Source organism: Taudactylus pleione, unplaced genomic scaffold (assembly GCF_031769625.1).
Source record: "Taudactylus pleione unplaced genomic scaffold, aTauple2 ptg000095l, whole genome shotgun sequence".
Lineage (NCBI taxonomy): Eukaryota > Metazoa > Chordata > Amphibia > Anura > Myobatrachidae > Taudactylus > Taudactylus pleione.
In genome coordinates this window covers 13,351,376-13,376,445 of record NW_028284497.1, presented here as the reverse complement: position 1 = coordinate 13,376,445, position 25,070 = coordinate 13,351,376, and the positions used below count along the sequence as shown (strand labels likewise).

The window sequence follows — 25,070 nt, the reverse complement described above, 5'->3', positions numbered from 1 at the left end:
CAGAAAGACTCTGATCCTCGAGACATGTCAAAGGTGCAAGCTGCAAGACTGGGAAAAAAACCTGAATGTGGTGTTTAAAGGAGAGGGTGGAGTCAAGGATACCTCCTAGATATCGGACGTGCAGGTGGTGATGTTATAGATGGATAGTGAAATGGATGGAGGAGAGTAGACTCCAGAGGGTAGGAAGATCATGAGCTCAGTCTTAGGCATGTTAAGTTTAAGGAAGTGTTGGAACATCCAGTAGGAAATATCAAATAGACATTTGGATACATGAGTGAGGAGAGAGAGGGAGAGATCAAGGCAGAAGTGGTAGATCTGAGTATCATCAAAAAGGCTGATGAGCTCTTCCAGAGAAGAAGTATAAAGGGAGAACAGAAAGGATCAAGAACAGAACCTTGAGGGATTCCAACAAGCAGCAGGAGAGGGGGGAGTGGAGGAGCTCAGAAAAGAGACAGAGAAGAGTGGTCAGATAGATAGTTGGACAGCCAACAGTTGGAAGAATTAAGCAGACCAAAGGAGGAATTGTCAGGAGGAGAGGGTGGAATACAGTGTCAAAGGCAGCAGAGAGGTCATGTAGAATGAGTAGGGCGTAATGGCCTTTGGATTTAGCAACAAGAAGGTCATTACTGACTTTAGTGAGGGCTGTTTCTGTACAGTGGAGAGGCCAAAAGTAGTCACTTACATGGGGTATTGTCTCTTCCTTTTATTTAGCATATTAGATGGTCACCGATTATTAAGTTTCTAACTCGCTAATAATGAATGCCCCGTTACATAAAATATGCGGAAACTAGTGTTTCTGGATGTGTAACGGCCCATTTAAGTGATGATGAATAGGCCAAAATAAAGAAATGACAAAAGACTAAAATCATGAGATTAGTTCTAGCTATGATATCACTGCAGAGTATGCAGAAAGCTTTATCTATGATTGGCTATTTTATTTTATTTCTAGATAAACTCTTGATATTTTATGAATCCTTACATTTAATCCTTCATCAAAAAAGTGAGCAACCTTGTTCTGTGTGGCACAGCTATACAGTAATTCAGTGACAGATTTTAATTCTCCCAGTACTTCACCCCAGGAGTCTGTCATAATGTCTGAGCTCCTGATTATGACATCAAACATTTACCTGTGTCTACCCACATACTGGACATAGCTAGAAAGCTGTCATAATGGAAATCATTGATTTCCACTCTGAATTTATTGATTGCAAGACAAACCTGAAATGCCGTATGTTCTATTTCAGTTCTGTCTTGCTTCCAGCGAGTATGGAGAAAATAAATGTGCTACTTCTAAAAAACAATGATCTCTATAATGTCAGGTGCTCTAGCTGTGTCCAATGTTGGGTCGATGCATCTAACTGAATCGTAGGTAAAACATTCGTATTTTTCCAAGTATTTTTGCATAATTAAGAAGCTTTCACAGCCTGCCATACATTTGGCTACTTTAGACCAAATTATAGAACTTTTTTTTTATTATTTTCTTACTACAGATTACAAAATATTGCACTGCCATCCCACACAAAGTGTTATATTTTCATTATTTTTCCATTTTCCGAATCATCGTGCAAACTTATCCTAAATGACATTACAGTATTAGAAATGGAAGCTTTAGGTAGAATAATGTAATCAGAAAATACTCACCCTCCCAATCAGGACAGGTTCTGGCCCTGCATACTCTTCTATCACAAAGAACTGGTTCCAGACCCAACTTCGTTTGGACCGGGGAGGTGGACCAGGGCCCTGAGGAGGTGAAGATGGGGACCCAGTATCCCCACTGAGCCCAGGAGACAATTCCTCCATGACAGGAGCAGAGGAGGAACAGCCCAAAAGTAGTAGAGAAAGTAGAGGGCACAAATGGATGTTAGGCATTGGGAGGATGGAGACCCCGATCAAGCACAATGGGGTCAGAGGCAAAGGTCACGAAAGGCTGTGATTTGGTTGCTGCAAGTCAGAGTCTTCCATGTAGTAAAGTCTTGGAGTTGGGGTTGCACCTTAAGCCATGAGACTTGAAACTGACAGAAATAAAAAGAGGTAGAGAAAGAAAAGGGGTTACAGAATAGAACTATGGTTTCCGTTTTAAGCATCTGATTACCCCAGAAGTTCTTCCTACACTCATACATGCATTTGTATTCTCACAGTTGGACAACTGCAAAGGGGTGTGCAGTTCAATTCCCGACAGCGGCTGCCTGACAAAGGAGGAAATCCTGATCGTTCTAAAGGTAAATATTTACTAACCTAACCTAATCCCCCAAACCCTAACCCTCCTTAGGGGTGCCTAACCCTAACCCCTCCAGTAAGTGCCTAAACCTAATCCCACCTTCCCCGCTGCCTAAACCGAAGTCCCCCAGGGGGGTGCCTAACCCTAACCTTCCCCTGGGGGTGCCTAACCCTAACCCTCCCTCCCCCTAGCCTAACCCTAACCTCCCGGGGGGGTGCCTAACCCTAAGTCCCCATCCAGGAGCCCTAAACCTAACCCTCCGCCCCGCGGCTGTCCGCTGCGGCGCCCGGCATCCGCTCGATTGGGATGCCAGGCGCCGGTCTCCAGACGTCGGGGAAATAACAGGCGTCTAGATTTAGACACCTGTCATTTGTCCCTAGTCGGGATAAAGCAGTCTGGAAGCCGGCGGTCGGCATTTAGACCGTCAGGTTCCAGACTACATCCCCTGCAATGCACTGTACCTGGGTCTCCCAGAAAAAGAATTGCACTGTTTGTAGCTTGTACACATTGCAGCAGCCTGGCTGTTTCCTAACTGGCCCTGTTCGCAGCGGTGTATCTAGGGATCCGAGCGCACCTGGCAAGGTAATGGACTGGCACCCCCCTCCCATAATTTCAGGAAGTGCCCCCCAGTAGTCCACCCTATGCAGTGCCCCTAGTAGTAGTCCCCCTGTACAGTGCCCCCAGTAGTAGTCCCCCTATACAGTGCCCCCAGTAGTAGTCCCCCATATACAGTTCCCGCAGTAGTAGTCCCCCTATACAGTGCCCCCAGTAGTAGTCCCCCTATACAGTGTCCCCAGTAGTAGTCCCTCTATACAGCCTCCAGTAGTAGACCCCCTATGCAGTGCCCCAGTAGTAGTCCCCCTTATGCATTGGCATTGCCCCCAGTAGTAGTCCCCCCTATACAGTGCCCCCAGTAGTGGCCATCCCCCCATAACATGCCCCCAGTAGCGGTCCCCACAATACAGTGCCCCCAGCAGCGCCCATCCCCCATAACATGCCCCCAGTAGCAGCTCCCACAATACAGTGCCCCCAGTAGCATCCACCCCCCCCATAACGTGCTCCCAGTAGCGGCCCCCACAATACAGTGCCCCCAATAGCGTCCATCCCCCCCATAATGTGCCCCCAGTAGCGGCCCCCACAGTACAGTGCCCCCAGTAGCATCCATCGCCACCCCATAACATGCCCTCAGTAGCGGCCACCCCCTATACAGTGCCCCCTAGTAGCCACACTCCCCCACTGTGCTGTGCAGGAAAAAAAAAGCAACTTAGCTGATCCCCGCTCCTGCCGACGACCGCCGCTGTCCACTCCTCCGAGCCCGCTCTCACTCTGCTCTATGGCATGGGAGAGACGTCATGACGTCTCTCCCATAACTCGCTGCGGGGAGAGCCAGAAGACGAAGCTCATGAGTGAGCTCCAGCCGGCTCCCTCCATGGACGCAGCAGCAGCCAATGAGAGTCTGTCTGTCTCTCATTGGCTGGCTGCTATAACAAATGTGTGTTTGTAAACTATGTAGGGCAGACCGCTACTCACTACACTCTGCCCTACACTTGGGGCCCGGAGGACTAGAGGGGTAGTCCACCCATTGGCTGCTGGTGGCACTGCCGGACGGCGCCCCCCCTATGGCCGGCGCCCCTGGCGAGTGCCATCCTGGCCAATGGGTAGATACGCCTCTGCCTGTTCCTGCCACATAACACCTGTTCTCTAGCCTCTTCACTAGCTGCCTGAAAAGTGGCGATTGTGTTTCAAGACTGTCTTGTTGACATTCAAAGCCATGCATACAGCCCTACATAATCCGAGATACTTGAAGCAGCTTCTGATTTCCTATACTCCCACTCATTCACTTAGATCCACAGATGGACTTCTGCTAACAGTATATAGAATGTCCTATACTGCACGTGGGGCCTCTTTTAGCTTTGTGGGTCTTTCACTTTGAAACTTGCTGCCACAGACAGTCCTAGAGGCCTCCTGTATAGAAATGTTTAAATACAGATGAAACACTTACCTGTTTAAGAATTTCATTATGCCCCATCACTTTCATAACACCAAATGCTTAGGTCTCTTTTATGAACTCTGTTAGTCTTCAGTGGTTTTATTGTGTATTATGTATTTTTTTATTCTGCAAATCTAAAATGCTTTGGGTTCTTTTGGAAGAAGAGCACTGTATAAATACATTTATAATTAGAATTAAAAATCATAGACTGATTTTCTGAGTGACTGAAAATAGCTGAAATGTTATGTGTTTCTTCCTTTATATATAATATATATTGAGTCCCAGAATCATTCCCTATGAAGTCATACTGTAAATGTTATATAATGACCCAAGTGCAGAATATGAGCAGATGTTAAACTCTAGTAAAGCAGGGCCCTACTATCTACATGTATGTGTGTTGTCAGCACTTTCTCACCCTGTGTTGTGGCTCAGACGAATATATTGGCACTTTAAAAGCAAATCAAAGAAATAATAATCATTAAAACTGTCTTTATTGCAAAGTGTTACGCAATTATATAGAAAATAATAGTAATAGTGGCCCTTAGATATCTTAAAGGTTAAGCGAAGTATAAGAAGGAGGTCCTATGAATGGCATACAAGTGGCAATGGACTTGGAAAGTTCATATCCTATTATTGCTAAATATGCTCCACGGCAAGTAAAAAAAATCATAAAAACCCCCCAAAAAGTCCATGCGATTAAATATGTTCATTGCTGAACTGAGCCTATCACATATGCGCTATACTCTTGATTTTTCCGACAGCCCCCCTTCCCCCCTCCCCATTTCTCCATCCTTCTTCTTTCTCCCTGCTGGCCTGATATTTTAAGTGTAAAGGTTCTAACTATTCTTATACCTCTGCATTCTCCCATAGGCTGTGAGAGATTATGTTCTATTTCTGACTCCTATTCTCTAACACATCTATTTCCACCGTTTCCCTCTCAGCTTCTTCACCCCATTGTGCCCCCCCCCTGTCTGGAAGTTATTTCCCCTGTTTGGATTTTGCTGCGTACAAATTGTACCATCTGTCTCTCCTCTCCACTTCTCCTTCCCTTTCTCCTCTGGCTTCTCCTCTCTCCCTCTGTCTCTTTGTATGCCCGTCATGTTCAACACTTTACGCTTTACTGCAATAAGAAGAGGATAAGAAATCATAGGGAGAGCGACTGAGAAAGGAAAAAGGGGGTAGCAAGAGGGATAGATAAAGAGACGAGCAATGAAGAACAAAACACAGAGAGGAAGAATAAAACAAAGCATTAAATGTGGAGAGAATGATAGTGACAAATAACACACATATAACATAGAAAGGATGTGATGGGTGGCAAAGGAAGGCAGCAGCTTGCCTGGACACAATTTGTGCCACTGCAGAAGTTGTGGCTCTGAAGGACACACATGACCATCTGGTGAGACATCTCACTCATGGCAACACATCTCCTGTAGTATTTCATTAAGGACTTTTTAGCAGGTGGCCAGAATTGAAACAAGTGACAGTATTTATCATTGCTTTCCTTATCTGGAGGTTCCTTGTGTGTTTCACTTTATATATATTTCTTCTATTTTACATTTTGATCCTTTTTGAAAGTGCTCTTCTATCTGAATCTTAATCCTCCCTCCGACCGCTGTCCTTATTTAATGCCACCCTCCTGCTCTCTCCATTCCAGTGGATTATTGTATGGTTAATGCTGGGTATTAACTTCCACATATGAATTCTAATTTTTCCTTGGTCTGAGTCTGTGCATCAGACAAATTGAACTGTTAAATATACATGTCAGGTGAACTGTCTGCCAGGGAGTGTGTGCAGAATGTGCTATGTGACACTCTAGCACAGGCTTTAATAATCTCTTAGCCTTGCCCTCTACAATTGTTACTGCTCCCTAAAACTCTTTATAGGACCCCATTCCTGCTCAGTATAACTGCTATTGCCTTACTGCTGCTTGTAATGCCTGATTAAACCATTTGGTGCATTTTATCCAAGTGTTCAATCTCTCTTCTCAGCACCTCTTTTTTACAATGCATTATATTGGCCTAGACCGTTTTCCTGCAGCTTTTCCATTACTTATTATATTGCTCCACCATTAACATAACCTCTCCCTGTAGCTCCCCTATTGTTCCACAAAACTGCTCCACATAAATTCTCTATTTGCTCCATAATTACACTCTATAATTGCATTCATTACCCAGTATAACCTTACCTCACAATAAATGTCTTGCATAACTTCCATTTTTGGATATATAGCCCTTCTATTTTATAATATTTCCATTTCCTATAAGTGCCTATAATGACTGATATATCCACTGTCTATAACTGATTTGCCCCCTTGAACTCCTGAACAACCTCCCAGATTACGCCAAGGAATGGTAACTATATAACTCCTAGGTCGCCTCCTGTGGCATAAAGTGACTGGAACTCCGCCCACTGCTCCTAGTCACTGCTGTTGCTCTGTGTGTGCATGAGGAGCGGAGGTATCATGCAGACAGCTGGGAAACAACTGTGGCACTTCTATGCATTTAAATGCAATTGAGGATTATAATATATTTCTGTAATCACATTATCCCTGCATGAATGCAATGCACATAATGCACGCTGCGTCTATGTTGTCAGTAGTATGAGTGTACTGCATGTCTGTACTCTGTACACATGTACCCACACACAGAGACACTTAAATATGTATCAACATCAAATCATACAAATGAAAACAGCTCTGTAAGGCACGGAGACGAACGCCAGAACATACGGTGCCTGTGCATGATCACATACACACAATAACACATAACACTTATTACATGGAAGCAGAAGTTTCAACGCACCGTATAACTCCAGACGCTGAGACAGAACGCTGCAAAGACAGGTCAAGATGGGAGAGAGACCTCTGCAGAGCCCGATCCAGATGTGTGTGAGGGACCACTGAACAGATGGATGTAAATAGATGAGAGACCGCCAAAGAGACTGCTCCAGTTGTGACTGAGGCAGACTCCTGCAGACTTCCAGATGTGAGAGGACAAGACTGCTGCAGAGACAGCTCCAAATCTACGAGAGCTTGCTGCAGAGACCATGTGATAAAGATGAACAGACAGTATTAGAGATAGTTAGTGGCAGACAGTGTCAGAGAGAGGAGGACACACATAGGATGAGGGTGAGAGAGTCAGGGAGTGGGGGAGAGAGAGAAGGGGAGTGAGATTGAGACAATCAGATACAGGTTCCTGCAGATGCTGCTCTGGTTTTAGAGCGAGTCATGCTGAGAATACGAGTTGACATGTACCCCCTCCCCAAAAAAATCCTCTGCACTCCCCCTCCTCCTCACTCTCTCTTTTTTTTATCTCTCCTCCTCTTTCTTCCTCTTTCTCCTTTCCTCTTAATACAAGAGGACACAAAGAACAGAGAGAGACAGAGACAAAGTGACAGCGAGAAAGCAGAGGGACAAGGAGTGAGATGAACATAGAGCTCAGACTGCCCAGACAAAACAGAAAGCCATGGCTAGATAGGGAGGTGAATTGAGCAATAGTTACTGCACATAGACAGCTATACAATGATAGATTGCTAGAGGGATAACAGGGAATTAGTGACTGGGCATCTGAAATGACTTATTTTGGATATACTGTGAATCTGTGTCCCTGCTTAATGCAAAAAGGTCCCACAGTCAGTCACATCTGAAAACATGGACAGAAAATAAGAGTTGAAATGAAAGAATGGGGGCTAATACATTGGGTGCAAAGAGCAGAGAGGAAAATAAATAGAACATTTTGAATGTATTGGGATAATAGGAGAAAAGAGAAAGGGGTATGTATGATGATTTAGATAACAGGGAAGAGTAGATTAGAAGGACAGAGGTGGATCAATCCAATTGCCCGCGATGATCTCGCAGGTGCGAGTCATTGCGGTAACAGTGTCACTTTACGACAGCCCAAACTTGCACAAAAGTGCTCACAGCCCCATAGGGCTGCGAGCAAAACTGTGCGAATTCAGGCTCAGAGCGGGCCGTGAGGGGTGCGAGTTTAGGTCCGTTTGACGGCTTTTCAACGCCGTGGCAACAGCAACTCGGACCCTCGCCCTCTATATTATACATTCAATGGGGCGTATGTAATTGGGTGCGATCTAGTGCCGCTGCGGGAACTCTTGCGAGTCCCACCGTATTTTTAAAGCGGCAATCATCTGGTTTTGCCTTTCAAATTATTGCCTCTTTAAAAATATGGGAAGACTCGCCGGAGTTCCCGCAGCAGCACCAGATCGCACCCTATTACATAAGCCCCCATGTGTGCATTAGAGAGCAAAATCCAGTATTTAAGTTTACACGTTAACCCTTGTAAGTCTTGTCCGAAAACTAGCTAGACACATGGCGATAAATCCCTCAAAAGGGCTGTTGCATAGTCCCAAAAACAAAGACAATCTCTTATTTAATACTTATATAATCATGTTTGCCACACAGGGGGCATTTCCGGTTGCCTGTAAACCCTCCTCCCTAGCCCACATCATGATGTCCACAATTGAAATAGCATATAATACAAAAATTGCATGTTTTTAAGATGCCCACAAATGAAATTAATAGCTCGACCTGTTGATCTTTTAAAATGTGTCATTCAGTAGTATATATACTTGTGCACCAACTAGGAGATCTGGAAAACTTGCACTGTTAGGGGTGCACTGATATAGACCATCTATAGGGTCAATTATTAATACTAAATAATAATACACCATCCAGTACATAAGGAGACCAATCTGTACATATATGTCCAGGGCAGTGCAAGGTTCTTTTTCTGCCCCTCCAGATTCCCGAACTTGCTCAAATGATTTGCAATGGAGCCCACATCTGAAATAAAAACATTTAGCATACGTGAGTGCCCCGACATAGGAATACTTTGCTTCTTTTGTCCATTTCATGGTTATATTATATTCCTGGGAGCACCTCCATCCAAAAATAGTTACGTATTGAATTTATGATATCTATATGAATATCAATATGGAATAGGGAACAATAATCTTCTATAGAGTGGTCTGTGCGGACATTTTCCTTATCTCTTCATAAAAACATTTAGCTAAGACAGGATGGCCCTACTTCCTTATAGAATGGCTTACTGTTATTACTGGTCCTGTATATGTCAGAATTATTACATACTGTACACTACTGTAAACTATACTTCATATGACGTATATTATAGCTGGTTAAGTGATGATTATGCCCTCTTCATGGACTGACCACACTTGCTTTAAAATCAAGCATTTGGAAACCCCTCTCTAGAAATCATGCGTTTGCCACTGATAATTGTTCGGTGAGTGCTGCAGAAAGTAGCAGAATATCTGTAAACCACATCTAAACCATATGAGGCATTACTGTACTACATGCAGGAGTCTGTAGACTATCATCTACTGTAGTCTGTACTGTTTGGCATCTACTTTACTCCAAGGCCACCAAGTGTGAGATGAATGTGAAAATACATTTATTAAATTGGAAGATTGTCCACATAATATTCTAGGTTTGCTGACCCCATTTATATGTCTAAGATGGCCTTAGAGGTCATTTTCTCTATAACAGCCACAGGCTAATCAGTGCAGGAGAGATGCCTCCGAGGATCACAATAATTAGGAGGCCAGCACTGAAAAGCAACGGGCACATATCAGCCCCTCTGGGTTATGGGAGCCAGTGTGATGAACTACATTGGGTCCCTTGGCTACCAGAGTTGTCCCTGTATAATGAACAGAGGGCCTGATTCAGAGCCGGACGCTCTGACAAGAGCGCTCGCTCTGAATCAGGGCCCTCCTACCTAAAATTGGAGCGGCCTCCTGGCCGCTCGCATAGCTGTGGGTGACCACCCACAGCTTATGCGAGCGGTCAAAAAGATGGTCGCGATGGTCAAGACCATTGCGACCATCGGGCTTGCGACGAGACCCTGCGGTAGGGTCTTGCTGCCGCAAGCCCTGGAGTGCTTTTGGCTCTATCAGAACCAAAAGCACTCCCACTGACATCACTAGTGATGTCAGTGGGGCCAGCCCCAGACGGTAGGCGTTCCCATGGGAACGCCTCCGTCTGGGCAGCAACGCCCCTGGCACGCCCACCAAAGGGGGCGTGCTGTCACTCACCATCGACAGCATGCCCCCTATGGTGCGAGACCCATAGCGATGGCTTTGGGTCTCGCGCATGTGCACGACGGAGCTCCCTCAGTCATGCGCATGCGCACTAGGGCACCATCGACGGCGCTCGCGAGCGGGTCTGAATCAGGCCCAGAGATCTTCATTTGAAGACTACCCAAAACCCTCATCTGCCACAATTTATTTGTTTGTTTTTAAACAGGTTTTATTGAGGCATCGTAGTACAAAAAGACAATGACAGTCAACATTCTAACAAAAATTTAGAAGGAATGAATAAACTCAAGGATATCCTCCACAATTTAACATTTATGGAAAAGGAGTATTTAAAAAATAGATACTTATATCTAAATTCAGTAAACATATCATAATAGGGGATTCTAGTGTACCAATCCCTATTTACAATATAATGACTGCGCTCAGTACTATAGAATGTCGGATGTAAGCACTGACTTTTCTAAATGTGAGTGTTGTGTAAAGCAACTTGTGTAAAACTTGAATATTTACAGATTATATAAATCAATTTAACTGATTTTGGCCAAACTATGAGAATATGGTTGTATGTCAATCAGAAGAACAGTTTATTCAATAAAGAATAGATTCAAAAGTACTGGAATGGAAAATTATCAAAAATCTGACATCAGCCAACCAATTGTGTGGCCAAACATTTCCGCCAAATCATTCAGATCCACCAACAACCGGTTATCAGGCAAAACAACCAGATGTGACTGACTGGCGTATGAAATGAAATGTAAAGCAAGGTGTTGTAAAACAGACTGAGCCAATTAAATGGTATAGTAATTTGGCCATACTGTACAGGTTACACCAGTTTCATTATGACTCAATAAAAATTATGCATACATATTAAAATATTTGAAGACACACATTCACTAGGGACAGTGGTACAACTAAAGACCCCCCCGGGCAGAGCAAAATTTCAGCTGGGACCACATCACCTTCTTGTTAATTCCAACCAGTAAATTAATGTGAAAACAGAGAAAGAAATGTTCAAAGTTTAACAAACAATAATCATTACACTACTATGAAGTACAGTGAAAGCACTTGTGCTATTCCTAAATAAATACATGAAACTTACAATTGTCATGGTAAGGTACACATACATGGTATAGTGCTTATATCATAGTATGATATTGTGTTTATTATCAATTTATTCTAAGGAGAGAGTGAAAATAGTGATGTTTATATCTAACTAGAACCTGACATTAACAGGCTGGGATATATCCACCTCCCATGGTTTCTGTCCTGTAGTGTACAACCATTTCCCTGTTGTAAGTGCTAATACAAAAATCTGCATTCTGTGCCTTGTAGGTAATTATACGGCCCGGGCCCATTATAAGGCATGAGGCTGTGCTGCATTAATGGGAGAGAGAATATACTTACTGTATCCCTCATTAGCTTCATTCCTTTTTACACAGGTCAGTTTGACTCTCCTCTTCTACTGGTTTTCGACGCAGAAACTAGAAGCTAAGACTAAAGTGTTGCTAGAAAAAAAAAAACATTTTAAAAATATGGCTATCCATTATGCAAAATTTTGAGCTCACCATCAAATTTCATCTTATCTTACACCATAGGTTACAGTAAATGGTACGGATAGTTATAAAATACGTTATAGGGGCATATCAGCAGAGGATATTAATCAAATCAGTGGCTACTGTACAAAAAACAATATAAATAGTATGTGACTTTCAGAGCAAAACCAATACTCAGAAGACTCATTCTGTAAGATAGTACATGATACAGCAACAATTTGTTACAAATCAGAAAAGACAATGACAAGATCTTTGCAGAATTGTATTTGGTTCACATTCCTAAAAAAGTGCTAGAGAATTTGGTAAGTCAAGGATCAATTGTATTACTAGTATCTAAAAACATTTTAAGTACATTTGGTCACACAACCTTGAGGTTAAATAATAATTCCCCTTTAAACTGGTCAAGATAAACCAATACCTTTACCTTCAGCGGAAAACATTTTGAAAAGTGTATGGAAAGTGGGTATCAAAACATACTTCCCAATATTCCAGGAGAAAGTCGTCACAAAATGACCAATACAGCAAACCCCCTTTTCTACAGCCACGCCATAATATTTGTAGGATGCAGCACATTTGCCCACCTGAATATAAGGATGTATGTCTGTGGACATGTCTAACACACAAAATCATCTGACAGCAGCATATCTAAAAAAAAAAACCTGACATTTTCTGGAAATCATTACTACATGCATGTGTAAGTCACTTAAGAACATTCAGTCTATGTAGAATTACCTTTACTCCTCAGGGAAAAATCATTGAATGACCCTGATGACGCTTTTTAATATGATTAAATAAAGTTACTACTTTAAGCCATTCTTGGTGGCTCATGGTCTTTCAGGATTAAACAGTATTATCTTTTAATCATTCTCTACTTGAAAGGTCAGAACATACTGTATATCTCACAAAGGGGTCTATACATTATCACTTAATTTATTATTATAATTATTATTATTATTATCCTTCATATGGCGCCACAAGTGTTCTGCAGCGCCTCACAAAGAACATAAACAAATAAACAAACAAGAAAATAGCTACTTACAGTACAAATAATGCAGGACAAGGACATAGTTTATAAACATTGCTGCAATAGCAATCATAAAACAAAGCAGCAGTGCATCAGCAACCAAGCGTTAGGTGCCCTTGTGGGGAGTTTGGAGTAGATGATCGTATGAGTAAAGGCGCGTATCCAGTGAACGATAAAAATGAGCGATTGAACAATTACGACATCGTTATCATTCAATCGTTCATTAATCGTGCAGTAAAATTACGGCAACGACCAGCGATGCGTGTTCCCGCTGGTCGTTGTTGGCATTTGTCATTGCCTGAACATACAGGCCAACCTGATGAGGTCCTCAGGTTGTGCATGTTCGGGGATGAGGGAAGGTTCCTGCACTGAACGACATATCGTTCAGTGTGGGCACATTATCCACTGCACAGGGTGATGAACGATTGAACGATTACAATGCTGTAATCGTACAGTCGTTCCACTCTTGTGTAGTGGATATGCACCTAGGAGAAGCACATGAGGGAAGAGGGCCCTGCTCGCGAGAGCTTACATTCTAAAGGGGAGGGACAAACAAACAGGCGCATCACAGATGGAGTAGACAGTGAGAAAGAATTTCTACAAAAGCAGATAAAAATAAAACTTTTCGCCTACTTTTGGAGAAATTAAGTTTTGGGTTCATCATAAAGGAAGTACAAGAAATATCACAGATAAATCCTGCTTACCTTTCTCTCCCGATGTGGCCCGCTGTCCCCATACACTAGCATGGGGGCCTAATTTCATCAAGCTCTGAAAAGCCAATATTTTCTGAGCTTGACACACAAAACACAAATGGGAGTTAAAAAAAAATAAAATAAAAAAAACATAGACTACAGCCCCAACTGCACTGACCTTCTTGTAGTTCTTCTTGATCCACACATACACGCCTGGGCTCGAACTTGGTGACCAGGCCTTCCTGCGGCTCAGGGAGGTATCCAGTTCATTCTGCTGCTCCTCATAAACCATGGTTTATGCCCCACATTCTCTTCCACCTCCTTTTTGTCCTCCTCCTCAGGGGCCCAACTCTACCTGTCCCTTCTTTGGATGTAGCAAAGCAGGCCTGGTGGATGTAGCTGAGCAGAGAAGGTGACTGGAAGGGTCGAAACCAGAGATGCTTAGCAACTGAGTCTGCACAGTGCAGCTTGCTCTGTGTAAATGGCCACTCTCTGTATCTGTGGCTAAAGCAGTGGGCAGTATGGTCTAACAACTTACCGGCCCAATCATTTGATTTGGGACTGCACTGGATCTCCCATCTGCGGAACCTATGTAAGTGTGCTGCGGCGAGGGGTAAGCAGGGATATATTAATGCCCGAGAGATCCTGTGTAAAGGTCTGACAGAGTAGGGGGCAGGATCAGATGGAGCAGCAGGCGGGGCCCTTTACTAATATAAATAATAACAATTGTCAGTTATCTATTCTGACTACAGACCCTATTCAGTGTCGGACTCAGACATGAAGTGCCCACATGGGGATTGCAATGGCAGTGGCCCATGCTTAAGGGGTGTAGCCAGTCTCCAGATGCTTGACCAACCATTAGAAAAAATAAGGGTGTGACAAGACTACTATGTTTGGTTAGCAAGAGGGCGAATATTGGTGCGGTTTCCATAGAAATTAACCAAGCCCTCTGAGTTCATCAATGTATACTTCAAGTGCATAGATTGGAACCTGACCCTTATAGGATGAGTGGGGCCCACCAGGGATTTCCCCAGTACCCCTGTGGGCCAGTCCGACCCTGACCCTAATTATCCTCTCCACACAGTTCCACCCAACTGCGACATTCCCCCAGCTCTGCATAGACTCTCAGAAAGTGATTTAATTAGATGTGATGACATTTCCAGAATGGCTCATTGCAACCATCAATGTGGCTAGTTTTTCCTTGCATCCCATAGTGGAAAACTAATGATTTTGTAGGTACCATAAAGGGCAAATAGGTGTGCCACCAGACACTATGGTTTTGTTAGCACATCGCCTGATCACATTAACACCTCATGCACTGGTGCCGATTCAATTACAGGCAATGTTTGTCTGCACACATATTGTGTTAAATTTAATTAGAGGGTGTGATGCTGTATATTTGTCTTATATGGTACCCTCCTGATAATGACAAAACTGTGGATGTTTGTGCCCATGTCTATTGGGGATCAAAAATCTGCAATGTAGGTGCAATGTGGAATCGAATTCCAAAATGCACCAAACTGTGGTGTAGGATAAAACTAGCAATATTGTTGGTTGAGATCTAATTGAATCATCCCATTGAATCTTTGTCCTCCCTCCTTGTCCTTTTGTCTGGGTCAGTGTCAGGGTGCTCTGCCCTTATCTGTTTTCCCCTCTGCATTGTATATGACAGCTGGCTGTTGGATCCTGTGTTCCCTCATGGTACAGAAGTACCCTGTATCTCCCTTCTTCTGTTTGGAGCTGCCACAAATATACTCATCTCTACTGTGGCTCTGAAAGTGAAAGGGAATAATCCTTTGTTGGTCTGTTTTGGATGATTGCACAAACCTACATTATTGCTCTGTCCTGCATACCCCACTATATTTCTGGGAGTTTATGGCCACACAGTTACCCAGTATAGAACTCTGCTCCCACAGTGTGGACATTTCTAGTTATTGCAACCCCTGTGACTGCTGTTTTCTTTTGTACATACCTATTTATAACCGGTCAACATGGCACTCTACAAGGACTGGTTCTTTTTCTCAGTCTTATAGCCCTGATTATGATATTAGGATTATATAATTATTCTCTTCACCTGCCTATTTTATTTACTCTCTCATAAGACGAGTCATTGTGCAAAAAATTCTTGTGAGAGGACACAGATGAACAATACAACTCTTTTCTAGTCAAGACAAGCCTTCTTTAAACCCCTATCCACTCTGGACTACATGTATTAATAGTAGAGAAGAAAATTCCTTTTTCTGCGATATGCAAACAGCGATTGGTGATCTTGAAAATAAACCACACTTAAGTGCAAACAGACTCAACTGTTAAAATACTAAATTAAATGTTTGTCGATTATCTTAATAGGGAGAATGACTTTATGAAAGACAAAGTTGAGGATTTGAAAAATTGTGAAAGGCAAAATAAACACCTGCTAATATGAAATGTCCCAGAATCCATTGACCCCAACATCTTGGAACTGCAGTTATATAGACTTCCCCTATCTTTGATGCCAACTCTGTCTGACCAGCAAATACACATTGAAAGAGCCCACAAAATTACTTTGTCCTAAATTCTAAGAGGTAAATGATTTTGAAAGTGCTCTCTTTTTTCCTGAAAATTGCACTGATTGTTGCCAGCAGGAACTCACCAAGGCCTTGCTGCTTCTAGTTGATGGTTCCCTTTCAGTCTAATGTTTGATCTTGGTGGCAAATCTCTGATCTTGAGTCAAGCCAAGCTGATCTTACATCACATTCACTAGATAGAGCAGCAGCACTTCTGTATGCATCTGGATCGTGCTATAAGGAGTGCGCATAGTAGGAGATATCTATTCCATCTATTTACAAATTTGAGGCATATTTGCCGGAAGATCATTTTCCTATTATTAATAAGTGCATCTATTAAACACATAGCTAGGGTGTGTGTTTGTGATCATTATTTTGCCAACTTTGGTGCATCTAGCTATGGACTTAGGGCCTGAGTCAGCAAGGAACGCAGTTGCTAATATGCACGCAATCGGTCGATTGCTGCATACTGCGCATGCGTTGGCATCGCATTGTGCATGTGCGAACTAGCAATTATGTTTGGAACTGCGATTGCAGAGGCTACGCAGACCCATAGCAGAGTGATTGCCAGGAAGTGCCATTTGTGGGTGGTGATGGGGGGGTGGTCGGGCGAACAGAGGCGCACCAGTGCGTTGCAACGCCGTTGCAGGGGCGTGCATAAATTATCCACTGCTTGGCCATAAGCAGCCCTAGCACTGATAGCGTGAGTAAGGTCAGGGCTTGTGCAAGTGTGCATATGGGTCCGATGTTACACGATGTTACCGATTGTTTCGCTATGTTGCCCTAGTATACTAGTGTGAGTAAGGGGAAGTGGGCGTCCTTATGTCTGCCTGCGATCACAATGTGAATGCAAACTTTTAAATACCACAGCTGATATTAGCAACTGCGGTGCGTTCGCATCATACGTCATCTCCGCTATTTATTAGATTAATCGAGTACATCGAAAGGCGTCTGAACTGCTCGCAGTGCTTGTGGTAGGTTTTACTTCCCGCAATCACTGCGAGCAGTTCAGGCTAAAAGACAACCAAGTGACGTGGTCGATGACGCTGCTTTGTTAATTATGCACACCCATTAAATGCCCGTTTTGACCGTTTGGCACGCCTGCGTTCGGATCTCTACTCCCCATTTTCAAGCACCTTCCCCTGTTGCCACCCACAAACGCCTCATTCTGTCACTCAAATTAGCAGGCCCTCGCTGTTTTGCGAGCGCACGATTTCTGACCGCAATGAGTGGTTGGCGCATGCACATTACGACCCATACGCATGCGCAGATGTGCGAACATCGCTCGGAGTGAATGATCGGCCGCATACGAGCGGCTCTGAATCAGGCCCAGAGTCGCTACTAGTATGAATGGCTACAACCTGACACTATTAGATACAATTTAGAAACAAGAGTATGATTTGATTCTACTAAAAGAAACATAATTACTATTCTCTACTCATGAGTCAGTATTAAATAAACAGTTATAGTAACGGAGGAGCTTATTGTAAAAGGAGATGTATGCACCTAGACCGTAACTATACAAAAAAATGACATTTTGACATTATGAAATTGAATGTTGAATTGATCTCTTATTTATACATGGATAAGGAGTAGGTTGAATTAAGGTTATTTTATCACACTATTAGGAAGTATTCATTCTGGGGCATATACTGTATATAACTTGGTAGTTTTGAGATAAAAGTTTAATTCATATACATGACTGTGTTGGATTAACCTGATATTAATAATCAAAATAATATAGATCTTGTGGACCACTGATACCTGATTATTTATACTAGTACATATACTGTATAATAAAATAAGGACACCATATAGCAGTGCTCAGCATTTTCATAATCACTTTTTTTCATTCTTTACACACTATATTACAATCATAATTTATATTTCACTCGCTTTAACCATTGATGTTTTAATAAACCCTAATAAGCCATTGATGTTTCAATAAACTCTAATACTTACTTATGATTTTGCTATTAAATTTGATGCTACCAGTCTCATATATATTTTTAAGGTATACCTAATGGTTTAAAACATTATAATTCTGGAGATTGGAGTGCACCATATAACTGACTTCCTTTTTTTCTTTTTGTTTTGATTATATGTATTGAGGGCCTGATTCAGCAAGCATCGCAGTTGCAAAGATGCACGCAATCGGTCGATTCATTCACATTGCGCATGCATGAACTAGCAATTGCGATGGGATATGCGTTTGCTATGCAGACCCCGAGCACAGTGATTGACAAGAAGTGCAGTTTGTGGGTGGTTACGGGGGGGTGGTCGGGCAAACGCAGGCATGCCAGTGCATTGGGATGGCATTGCAGGGGCGTGCATACATTATTCACTGCAATACTATAAGCAGCATGAGGGCTCATAGCGTGACCTGAAGTTAGCAATTGCTGAGTGAGGTCTGACCTGCCTTAACTGTGCGTATGGGTCCGATGTTACTCGATGTTACCGATTATTTCACTATGTTGCCCAAGTATACGGATGTGTATAAGGGGAAGTGGGTGTCCTTATGGTAAGCTGTGATCGCAATGCGATTGCAAAGATTTGCATTTCACCGCTAATATTAGCAACTGCGATGCGTGTGTTCTAGCAGAATAGTGATCCTTGCTGAATCAGGCCTTCTGTCAGTAGGTAGCACCACCACTGATATGCAACTTAATTAGGAACAAATCCTAAGCATGTACTGATGGTCTAGAAGTAAAAATAATCTCCCATTTTATTTAATGTAAAACAAATAACATTTCATATTAGTCAGTGCGGGATTTCTTCCTTTTTTGTATGTGTTCTTTTGTACATATCTATTTATAACAGGTCAACATGGGACTCTACAAGGACTGGTTCTTTTTCTCAGTCTGATTATGATTCTAGAATTATATCATTCTACTCTTCACCTGCCCATTTTCTTTATGCCTCAAAAGACGACTCATTGTGCAAAACATTTTTGTGAGAGGACACAGATGAACAATACAAATCTATTCTTGACAAGACAAGCCTGCTTTACACCCCTATCCACTCTGAACTTTGGACTACATGCATTAATAGCAGAGAAGAAAAATTCCTTTTTCTGCGATATGCAAACAGCGATTGGTGATCATTAGAATAAATTAGCTCCCTCACTTAAGTGCAAACAGACTCCACTGTTAAAATACAAAATTAAATGTTTGCCGATTATCTTACTAGAGAGAATGTGTTTCTGACAGACAAAGTTGAGGATTTGAAAAATTGTGAAAGGCAAAACAAACACCTGGTATATGAAATGTCCTGGAATCCATTGACCCCAACATCTTGGAATGGAATGGGTATGTAATCCCGGCAGTCGGGATGCCTGCTGTTAATATACTGACAGTGGCATCCCGATACTCAGGATCCCGGTTATACCTACCCTGCCCCCTTCTCCCCCTAACCCTAACCCTCTGTTTGTACAACCTAACACTAACCCTCCCCGTTAGTGTCTAAACCTAACCCTCCCGCCTTGGTGCCTACACCTAACCCTCCCCCTTTACTGCCTAAACCTAACCCCCCACAGTGGTGCCTAACTCTAACCCACCCCCGGGGGTACCTAGCCCTAACCTACCCCTCCCCTAGCTTAACCCTTTCTTCAGCTGGAATGCCACATGTCAGTATTATAACTAAGGCCCTCATTCAGAGCCGCTCGCTAGCGGCCGTACACTCGTTCCGAGCGAGGTTCGCACATCTGCGCATGCGTACGGTTTTTAGTACGCATGCGCGAACCAGTCAGTGCGGACGAAAATCGTTTGTACGCTATATAGCGAGTGCCTGCTATTTTGAGTGACAGAATGAGGCGCATGTGGGTGGTAACAGGGGAAGGTGCTTGTAAACGGGGGAGTGGAATTCGAACGCAGGCGTGCTTAAAGGTCAAAACGGGCGTTTTAAGGGAGTGCATAATTAATACAGCAGCGTCATTGACCACGTCACTTGGTTTTTTTTAACTCAGAACTGCTCGCAAAATAGCGGTTGAAAAAACCAACCACAAGAATAGCGAGCAGTTCATACGCTGTACGATGTACTCGATTAATCTAATAAATAGCGGACATGACGTATGGTGCGAGCGGCCAGGGGGCGTTTTTAACAAATAAACGAGCGTATGTTTTGCTCGCTCGTTCAGACTTAGAGGTGTGAACAGACTGCAATTTGCGAACGGATCATTTGAATAGCCACCCCTTGTTTTTGAACGAACGACCGCAAATAGCGAACGGCTCTGAATCAGGCCCTAAATCCCTTGGACACTGTAGCTAAATAGGCTTCTTCTATCTTTGATGCCAACTCTCTCTGACCAGCAAATACACATTGAAAGAGCTCACAAAACTACACTGTCCTAAATTCCAAGAAGTAAATGATTTTGAAACAGCTCTCTTTTATCCTGAAAATTGCGCTGATCGTTGCCAGCAGGAACTCACCTTATGTTCTATTTGAGGGTTTCAAAATGACAGATACACCAAGGCCTTGCTGCTTCTACAATATTTAATAGGTGATTATAGTTGACGGTTCCCTTTCAGTCTAATGTATGATCTTGGTGGCACATCTCTGCTCTAGAGTAAAACCAAGCTGATCTTACATCACATTCCCTAGATAGAGCAGCAGAACTTCTGTATGCATCTGGATCGTGCTTACGTACTTACCACCTTGAGGAGATGAACAGATACATATTATTATTATTAGGAGATACATATTATTATTGTTGTTTTTACAGGGCGTGGATCCATCACCTGCAAAAAAACAATAATAATATTTTCATGTTTCTTTCTAATAGATTGGTGATATGGAAATCATGGTATTTTCATCCATATAAGAGCAACTTACTACAACCGAATCAAATTTATATCAGTAGAAAAATACTACAATTAAGGGCCACATTCAATTAGTTTCACACCCGTGATACTTTTTCGCCTTCCGGACTTTTTGCCTACATCGCGTGTTTTGCATGCGGAAAAGTATCGGGCATGCTCCCACTATTCGCCGTATTCAATTACAAAAGACGCGAAAACGGCACCCGGCAAAACTTAAACAGGCGAAAAGTCCTGTCAAAAATGGGGAACTCAGCCTGACACCCCCCAAAAGATGCACTAACATTGGGGATCACTATAGATGCCCCCGATTAGCCCTAATGAAGGTATCTGGAGCGCATTAACACAAGTGGTGAAGAATAGCATTAAGCAGTATTTTTTGGTGAAAATAACTGCTCCCAGCAAATTTGGGGTACTTGAAAATGGGGGCTAGCATATTTTTAAGTTGCTAAAGTGCAGTTTTAAATTACGTAAAAAATCCACCTGCAGCAAGCACCTGCAATCAAAAAAACACCTGGGGCATACTTGGGGATGCCTTAGAAGTCTATTTCGCTAGTTTTTAAGGTTGTCCCCCAACTTTGAACTTTTTCGCCCCCAAAATGAAAGTACTTTTATGGGGTGTTCTAAAGTTTTTTTTTAAGTTTTTTTTGGCACAGTTTATCTTTGGGGGACTGTTCCAAGGGTGCAGGGGGGTTTCCCAAAGTTTGCACTCCAAAACCACAATTCTGCACTTTTTCCACCTGCTATTCATAGGCAAAACTTTTCCGCCAATTACCTGACATTGACTTTTCTCGTACGCGAAAATTCTTTGGAATTGAATACGGCATAATCTTTCCTCCTGCCGAACTGACATCATCCTTGATACTTTTCCCGCGGATTCGGAATTTTCGCCTGTAATTGAATACGGCCCTAAGTTGTAATTTTATTGTTCAGCAATACCTTTATCACTTTTAATGTGATTTAAATTTTAAATATTTGTACTCCTTTACATATTTTAAGGTACCTAGTAAAAGCTATGTTTTAAAAAATTCACATACATGTATTGTTTTCTATATACTATAGACTAAACCATTTTTTATAAGCAGTGCCCCACAAAGGGTTCTGCCTTTACTTTTGATGCTACCTCTTTTTGCATCAATATTGTTTCAGTATTAATACACAAAGTAGTCAATAGGGCAAATTTACAGAATAGAACATTGTATGCCCACATGTCTAGCTATAATGGGATATAGCCTAGTGAAGAAGATGAGAAAGATTTCAGTAATTGAGGGAGAATAAGGAAGCAGATTTAGCGGCCTATTTATCTACCTATTTATCTATGGCTGCAGCTTACAATAACCATCAATGGTTATCACCAGTAGTGGCCATTGCAGGTGCTCTGTTATCGCATATTTATGAAAGACAGTTGGTGGTACCTGTACCTCCTATACTTTTGCCATCTCAGGATGAACATAACAGATGCAGTACAAAAAAAAATTAGTTATTATTCAAATGAATTATATTTTGTACAGGTACTTTAATAGATATAAATATAATTTTTTTTTGTAAATTAATTTTAATTTTGTATATAAAATTTTAGTCCAAATCTTACTTATTCGGCTGACAGCGATCCATGTGGAAATTTACAAGTGGCATTATACAAATATAACCAAATGGAATTTGATAGTATTATAAATTAAGCATTAGGAGAAATGTATGGCATATATCCACATACTGGCCCATTTTGACCACTGGCTGCCAGGTTTTTGATTTTTTAACAAATCTTATTAAAAAATTAGAGAATACAAAATAATACAAGGTACATACATTAATGCAAAAATAAGAATATATAAGAAAGCATATATTGTCAATAAAGGTAAGTCAGTAAACTGGCAAAAAGAGTAGTCTTACAGATGAGCAAAGTGCAAGAATTATTTTTAATGAATAGCCCCTACAAAATGTTCTATTGCCGTGATGAGCGGCGATATCAAATCAGACTTTTTGGGGCTATTTAATAAATAAACCCTTTAGGCTATAGTGGGATACACAGCTGAATTCTAATTCTATATACACTATGTAGACAAAAGTCATTGGACACTGACAGCAAATAGATCAACAAGATTTTATTGAGGTCAGTACTTTGTAGGTCCACCGTGTGCAGTGATTACTGCAGACTCACTTCCTGGCAAACTGTCCAGAAGTTCCTGGACAACAGCAGGCGGTATGTTTTGCCATTCCGCCTTAAGTACAGTGACCAACTGTGACACTGAAGAAGTTCGAGTCGGTCTAGAACGCACCTGTTGCTCCAATTCATCCCAGAGGTTCTGGTCAGGCTCAGTGGAAACGGGTAACCCGGGTCTTCCGACTAGGGAAACGTTTAACGCATGGTGATTGGCTGGTATTCATAAACTGTCATCGGGGAGGGAGAGATTATAGTCTCCCGTATGGTCTAGACCGTTCCGGTTTTTACCCCATCCCTGCTTCATACGAGGAGGCTGTAATCTCTCCCTCCCTAGTGACAGCTGTCACAGACAGCCTCCCGAATTACACCCCCCCTGGAAAGGACCCCCTCCCTTGGTCGCCAGTCCGCTCTGGTCTGGCATTCAGGGGAGATCTTGAGTACCTGGTGCTTGGTGATGACATCATCTCCAAGAGCTGGCACTGCACTCGTGTGAAGGGTGCCGACCTGGGATATTCCCGGGTCGGTGCTGTGGAGCTGATTCAGATCCACTCACTATGATGTGAATGCTCGTAGCTGGCTGATATCTGCAATCTGTGCATGCGTATGCATCGCAATGCGTGTGCGCGAACCAGTGCGAGAGATCGGGATGCGTTTGCTGACCAGTAGAGTGAGTGACAGGAGAGGCCATTTGTGGGTGGTGACAGGGGCTGACCACTGGAAACGGGGGAGTAGAGGTGTGAACGCAGGTGTGCCTGAGTGTCTCAATGCCATTTCAGAGGCGTGCTTAATTAATAGGCAGCATCATAGTACACTTCACTTGGTGGGATTTCACTCTGAAGTGATCGCAGTGCTTGCGGCAGGGTATAGACAACCTTAAGGGCTGCGATCGCATCCAATGGTGCTCGATGTACCAATGTTTTCATGCACTTCCAGGAGATGATGTGAACAAGTGGGCGTCTTATGAATGGCTAGTGGGCGTCTTATGAATGGCTAGTGATCGCACACCAAGACATAGTGGGGGTGCTAATGTCTTGCCGTGCGATCGCCTGCCTTGCTGGGCATACGCTGGATTTGCGAACACATCTAGCAAGCGCTTTTGAATGAGCTCATGTGTTCCAAATCTCGGGTCAGACCCAAGATTTTGGTGGACAAGTGGTATGAGATATAATCTACTGGAACACACATTTCTGCCAATAAAGGATTTAGATGGAGTCTATGGAGTTGATTTATCATTGCTGGTGGCACCATAAGGTTTAATTCCTTATTGTGGTGATACAAAACTATGATTAATGCCTACATAACAAAAAAACCCTTGCAGGTGTAGCAATACCTTTCCTGGCCCAGCGTAGAAGTTTGTATTAAAGTGATAATCAAGTGGTAGTATGCACGGTACCATTTTGTAATAGGAAGGATGGGAGAGCGCCAAACCTGCCGGGGAGGAATCAGGGAGCATCAAGTCTGCAGGGGAAGTACTCTGCCCATAATGTTAGAAGCTTTTCAGAGCTTGATAAATTGCCTTTGACTGTAGTTCCCATTGAGAATAAAGGGGACTGCAATATCTCTTGCATTAGGCTCTCCTGATCCAGACAGGATACTTCAATCATGTGTTAAACTTACATATCTGCATGACTGAGGCATATCTGTAGTAAATAGGCTCCTTTTTTGACTGTGGTGTTCTGTGTGTTGTTCTCACACGTCCAAAATATACTCACGCTGTACAGAATTTAGTAGCTCAAATAATTCGGAGTAAGGGAACAGCTTAGTCATGAACACTTTTACTGACACTGAGAAAAGGTGAAGTTTTGTGTTGCATAAGACTCTTTCTCCTGCATTACTTATTATCATCCCCACAATCTCTTGATTTGCTATTAAACTGTAAACACTTTTTTGCACCTACTGCTGGATAATTTGTTTTTGTATATTAGAGACTCATTAGCTGACTTTGAGATAACACTGACACAAATGAGATCTCATCAATATCTAATTGCAAAGCATTGTTGCAT

The 25,070-nt window shown here is 42.6% G+C and overlaps 1 protein-coding gene across 3 annotated transcripts in view; it reads right to left on the bottom strand.

Annotated features, from left to right (window-relative positions):
* The window catches only part of CDH24 (cadherin 24), a 91,903-nt gene extending 84,502 nt beyond the window's left edge, over nt 1-7,401 (bottom strand). The window contains exons 1-2 of one of the 3 annotated variants that reach the window (XM_088469974.1): nt 7,010-7,401; nt 1,642-2,012 (exon numbers count right to left, since the gene is read on the bottom strand). In XM_088469974.1, the coding sequence (XP_088326100.1) occupies nt 1,642-1,869 (228 nt within the window). In that variant the 5' untranslated portion in view covers nt 1,870-2,012; nt 7,010-7,401. Of the gene's footprint in view, nt 1-1,641; nt 2,013-4,220; nt 4,949-5,226; nt 6,681-7,009 lie in introns of those variants that run through there. The other 2 variants (XM_088469975.1, XM_088469976.1) reach the window with 2 other exon arrangements.
* Nucleotides 7,402-25,070: the final 17,669 nt, after the last annotated feature.